The sequence below is a fragment of the Bactrocera latifrons genome, unplaced genomic scaffold, assembly GCF_001853355.1.
Source record: "Bactrocera latifrons isolate USDA-ARS-PBARC rearing strain unplaced genomic scaffold, ASM185335v1 scaffold_435, whole genome shotgun sequence".
In the NCBI taxonomy this organism is placed as follows: Eukaryota; Metazoa; Arthropoda; class Insecta; order Diptera; family Tephritidae; genus Bactrocera; species Bactrocera latifrons.
The window spans coordinates 42,914-48,485 of NW_017537085.1; the positions used below are offsets into that span (position 1 = coordinate 42,914).

The window sequence follows — 5,572 nt, forward strand, 5'->3', positions numbered from 1 at the left end:
CGTGTGTGTGCACCTCTGTTACTGCTCGCTTATCGTATAACGTTAAAACTGGCGCATTGATTAGTGCCGCTTTTAGTTGCTGAAATGCTGCTAGTTGCTCATTACCTAGTTCATATCGAACATCTTGTTTCAACATTTCTGACAATGTCTATCGCCTAAAGTACGAGGTTAGTCCAAGGAATCGTTGCATAGCTTTTTTATCACATGGCAGCGGGAACTGTTTGATGGCGTTCGTCTTCGCCTCGGATGGTTTTATGCAACTATTCTTGATAATATAACCCAGGACCTCAACTTTCCTCACCAGAAACTGACACTTGCTCCAATTGATTCGCAATCCACCAGCTGCAGCTGTCTTCAGCACAACTTCCAAGTTCTTGATGCCCTCGAATTCATCTTTGGAAGGAATTATAAGGTCATCCATGCACGCAATCACGATCCCATCTTTTACCAAATCTCTGAATACGGCTAGAATGAATCTCACAAACAYTGCTGGCGAATTACAAATTCCAAATGGTACATACAAAAACTCATACTGTCCGGTACCCGTAACAAATGACGTATATGTTGTGGATTCGGCGCTTACGGGCACGTGAAAAAATCCATTTACCAAATCAAGTGTCGTATATATCTGGGCACCTTGCAAACACTCGACTACTTCATCCATCAATGGTATCGGGAAATTGTCCCTTAGTATTTTCGCATTCAATCTCCTATAATCGCAGCATATCCTCTTTTCACCGTTCTTTTTAGGTACCAGAACGATTGGTGATGCATATTCCGATGAGGTTTAATAACCCCTTCTTCCAACCAACTTGCTCATCGACCCAAATCTTATCTACGTAGGATACTCGCCTCGGCCTCTCGTATACCGGCTCTTCGTCTTTCATTAAAATTTTCATCTCGACAGGTGACTTCACGTTCTTCGGTGGTCGATACTCGGTTATCAACTTATTTATCATCACCGCATGTGTGTGACTGAGATGCTGCAGATCGATATGTGATGCTACACTCATATCACAAGAAAAAAAAAATGTCTCTAAACTCGCCAATCAATTCATTATTCCGATTCTCGTGTTCCATACTGTTCCTTTTCACAGCGCATACATCGGCACTTTCGTGTAATGACGTTGATGCCTCGCCACGCTTCATATTATCAGCTCCTTGGGCTCGGTTATTAGTTGTTGACTCTGCAACTAAGCGCTCCTTTACGCTTACGCTGTACTTTTCCATTGTTCCACTCAACCCTCTTTCATGTTTGCGAAATTCACTATCTYCTTCCACGTGCTTCTCTGACTCTGATCATTCCCCGTACCTCTTGATGGCACCATCCGACACCTTGCTGTGTCCACGCAGTTCTTTGACTGCCCTCACGTACTCTCCAGTATCACCATTCTCGGGTATGTCGTGCCTTCTATCGCATATCACGTGTCCCTTTGAAACACCCTTCGACACCTCACAGTGTCCACGCGGTTCATTAGCCACGTCACTGCTCACCAACTTCTTCTCCACACGCCTCAGATGAAACTTCTTCGGTACTTCGATTTCTGCCGGTCTTCTGCTGCCCTCCCTTTATCTGCTTCGACCCTTTCTTGCAAAATTTAACGTCTTCCTCAGTCACTATCAAATCTACTTGCTTCAGGATATCATTCACTATCACGACATAATAACTTAACGCTCATTTGCGACATGAAACTTAACTTCCAAAGGTATATTGTCTATAACCATTGATAACGTAAAACTGCCCATGGCTACCAATTCGCTGTTGCCAATGCCAGYTAAATACTTCTTTTCGTTACTTAATTCAACATCAAACCGAAGCATCAACAAAGCATCATTCCGAATCGGAACTAGTATCAATTAACGCAGACATCGTTTGGGACATCCTATTAGGTGCCGTAAAAATCAAATCTTTGAGTAATAAATTGCTGTTCCTGCTTATCTACCTCATTGTATTCATACTCCCTTTCGTACCCCTTTCTGGCTTGTTGACTTTGACGGAAGTTTTACATTCGGATGCTTCGGTCCTTCTCTTCCGCAACTGTAGCAGGTGAATCTGCCCTGTGGACAATCTCTAGCCATGTGTGAACTTTTTCCGAATGTAAAACACTTCCTATCTCCGGGATTGAAATTCGATGTTACTCTGTTTGACGACGATGATTTCAACGGATTTGCAAATTGGATCAAAGCAAATTGTAAATTTTGATCTGCTCCTTGAGATCACCGATAGACCTTGCTTGGTATAAATTCGATTTGTTTACTTTAGAATCCGGAGTACCATCGACGAAATACTCTATAAGGCTGTGGTCATCTAAGTTTATAGGTTTCCCGGTTTCCATCAGACAATATAGGTATTCACGCATATCTTCGTTCTGTCGTTTACGTCGGTTCCTCAATGTACGATGTACATCAATTGCTGATACGGTGGTACCAAACTCGCTCTTCAATGCTGATTTCAAAGAACTATAACTACAAATACCAACTTGACCACGTACGAACATCTTTGCAGCTCCCTTCAGTAATTGCTTGGCATAAATATATTTCTGTAGTTCATTCCACTGTACAGCTTCCGCATTATCTTCGAAGTCTTGTAGCCCTTGTTCAAAATTAGGCTGTCCTGAACTATTAAATGGAGTCATGGAATCTTCCACATCACGAAGTGTAAACATCGATCGCTCTACAATCGGTGTATTCACGCTACGTCTACTACCGGCGTCATCGGCCTCATCCTCGCTTGTATTCAGGCCGAAGTGTTCCAGCAATCTGTCCTGGAGTACGGTTTTCCGTCCACTAGCTACTAATCCCAACCTTTCCAAGTTTTCCTTAAGTCCGTCCACAAGCAATGCTAAAATCTGCTCGGGGTCCATTGTCTTACAATGCTCTTATCAATTCAATTACAAAATCAATATCAAGACAAATTAAGGAAGAAATGAAATATTACAAATTTTAAATTTTATCTACGTATTAAAAATATAAAATTTCGCAAATTCTTAATTCAAGTTTATTAAAATTATTGCGAATAATAATATTGGAATAATGTTTTTAAAATGAAATTGAATTACAAAATTTATTACACTAAATTGAATTATAATATGAATATAAAATTATATGGCCTTACTTTATTCGCCTCAACTGTACTTGTGAATTGTTTTACAGTTGTCCTCTTTTGGTTACCGCTACTGTATTTGTTCACTTCTCTGTTACTATACCGCTACCAACACTTTGCTGCTGCCTTCTCTGCTACGAACGCCTTGTTGCTGCCTTCTCTGCTTTACACCGCTACGAATGCCTTGTTGCTACCCTCTCTGCTTCTACGGACGCCGCATACGTCTGTGTTCCTGACGCTCGCCTTAATACTCTGTTTCTTTATATTCTTACCCTTGGCTACTATGTTGCTTTACTTTAATGCTGCTTTTTGGATCTTACTTGTTGCTGACTTGATGGTCTCGTACCAAAAAAAAATTTACGCTGCTTAAAATTTGCTGCTCGTCCGCTACTCTGCTTCTAATCACTGCATTCATCGCTACATTCTAGGCTTTTCTAATAGGCGTCCGTTATACGTCTGTATGTTTCTTAACACCTTTACTTTTGCTTTTATATGTAAATATGTAAAGTTAAAATTTACACATTGACGGAAACTTATTCATTTTTATCTAATAACTTTACGCGCACTTCACATTTCAAGTATAAAAAATGTCAATTTAAAAGTTTTTCTCCCCCGCGGCGCTACCATCCCACTTCTGACACCATATTTGTAGGATAGCCCTTCCAAATAAACGCACTTGGTTCAACTTTATAATTAGCATACACTTTCATTTAAAATACGTAAATGTTATATGATCATGTACAAACTGAATATGTGAAGTCCGTTCGTTTGACCGTTCTATATGTGTGATGACTGTTTAACGACTGTCCTCTTGTCCTGTTTGTTAAGTTGGTTGTGCCCTATCAGTGTTGCCTATTGTCATAGGTCAATGTTGCCTTTTGCAAATGAGGTGAGTATGTGTACGTATTAATAGGTGTGTGCACTACGTGTTGTCCTGTCATCGCTTCCCAAATATATTTTAATTGAAATTTAGGGATAGTCCTTCTCTTATATTGGTTTGTCTACATGTCAAAAATGGGTTGAACAAATATCAGGATTTTCGAACGCCCTTCTGAATTTACTCTATATGATTGGACTTACATTAAGCATTTACGTAGTTTTGATTCTTGCAAGTTGCAAGAGTAAAAAATGTTCAGTATCACCCGAACTTAGCCCTCCCATGAAATGTGGAAGTCGACAACACCCCAGATTTGGAAGGGAATTTCTTTCTCTTAGCGGTATTTATCAAAATATTAAAAGCACATAGTACTATAAACCTAAAACTAAAGAAAACATTTTAATATAATAGGTTGGAAGGGGTTTGGAACTTGCAGAACTAAAGCCAGGGAATTCCTTAGGGTGTAAAATGCCAAAAAGAGGGTCGGAACTTAAGCAGTTTTATATAAACATATATTATATATAACTCATTCACTGACCGGCATATTCGGCATAAGTTTTGTTAGAAAAACAAAAATTATTGCATGTTGTATATGGTAGTTGGAGTAGTATCGACTTAATTTTATATATAATATTACCATGCCACATATTATATTAAAAGAATATTTCCTGAGTTTCATTCAAGCACCTTACATACAATCTTTTTTTTTCGCCCAATTCTATTTATTATTGGTGGAAAAAATACGCTTTGTAATTCTCATTGAAATAACTCAAACATTGGCCGATATATACAATATAAGGTCACCCGGCAGTTCGAAACTCTTTATATTAAGTATATGGGGTCTCAGGGAAGTATTGACCAGATTCAATTCATTTTTGATAAACAGAGATACTGTGACATAGGAATATGAGAAGAATGTCATACTAAATTTTGTCGAAATCGGTCGATCGCGTGCCAAGATATGTGATTTCAATAAAAAGGTCTACGGTGTCGCGCCAATATTATGCACATAGTTCGTTCATATTTTTTTACATTCTTCTTTATTTCTCATCGTTTTATATATACAATCATTTTCTTATGCCTATATACAAAACTACATCTTATATTCCTTGAAGTGCAGAGTTTAGGAATTAATTCTACTTAAGGTGTTCCATAAGTAGTAAGTAGATGTGCTAATAGGTCCAAACGTCGGTGGGAGGCGAGGTTGTTACCACCGGTGGGAACTGCGATCGGAGGAAGAGGTGAAGAACGGCTGGACACACTTTGCACTCGTAATTGGGGCAATGTCAATAGCATTGACGAGCACATCACATGGAAAGAGGCAGCGCTCAACGGAGTGCGAACTTAAGACGCCATCGAGAAAAAGTAAGTACTTTTTGCCGGGGCGCTAGGAGTCAAGCAAGCGGACGAAAAAGCAACAAGGCAGCGGCGACGGTGTCCAATGAGATGGCGAAACGGCATTTGGCCATCGCGCTCAAAGACCGCAGTGAGTTACTGCTGGAACAAATTTCACAGGATTGGTAGAAACGAAGCTATTGGAAGCTCTCTTATTGAGAATGGACGCCCAACTGAGTGCACCCATGCCGTCATTT

At 39.7% G+C, this 5,572-nt stretch overlaps 1 protein-coding gene across 1 annotated transcript; it reads right to left on the minus strand.

Moving 5' to 3' along the window:
* Positions 1-1,936: 1,936 nt before the first annotated feature.
* LOC108972879 lies at positions 1,937-3,885 on the minus strand. The gene is made up of 2 exons (XM_018939764.1): positions 3,116-3,885; positions 1,937-2,878 (listed from the first exon to the last, which is right to left on the minus strand). The coding sequence occupies exon 2, from the start codon at positions 2,862-2,864 to the stop codon at positions 2,181-2,183; it is 684 nt and encodes a 227-aa protein (XP_018795309.1). The 5' UTR covers positions 2,865-2,878; positions 3,116-3,885; the 3' UTR covers positions 1,937-2,180.
* Positions 3,886-5,572: the final 1,687 nt, after the last annotated feature.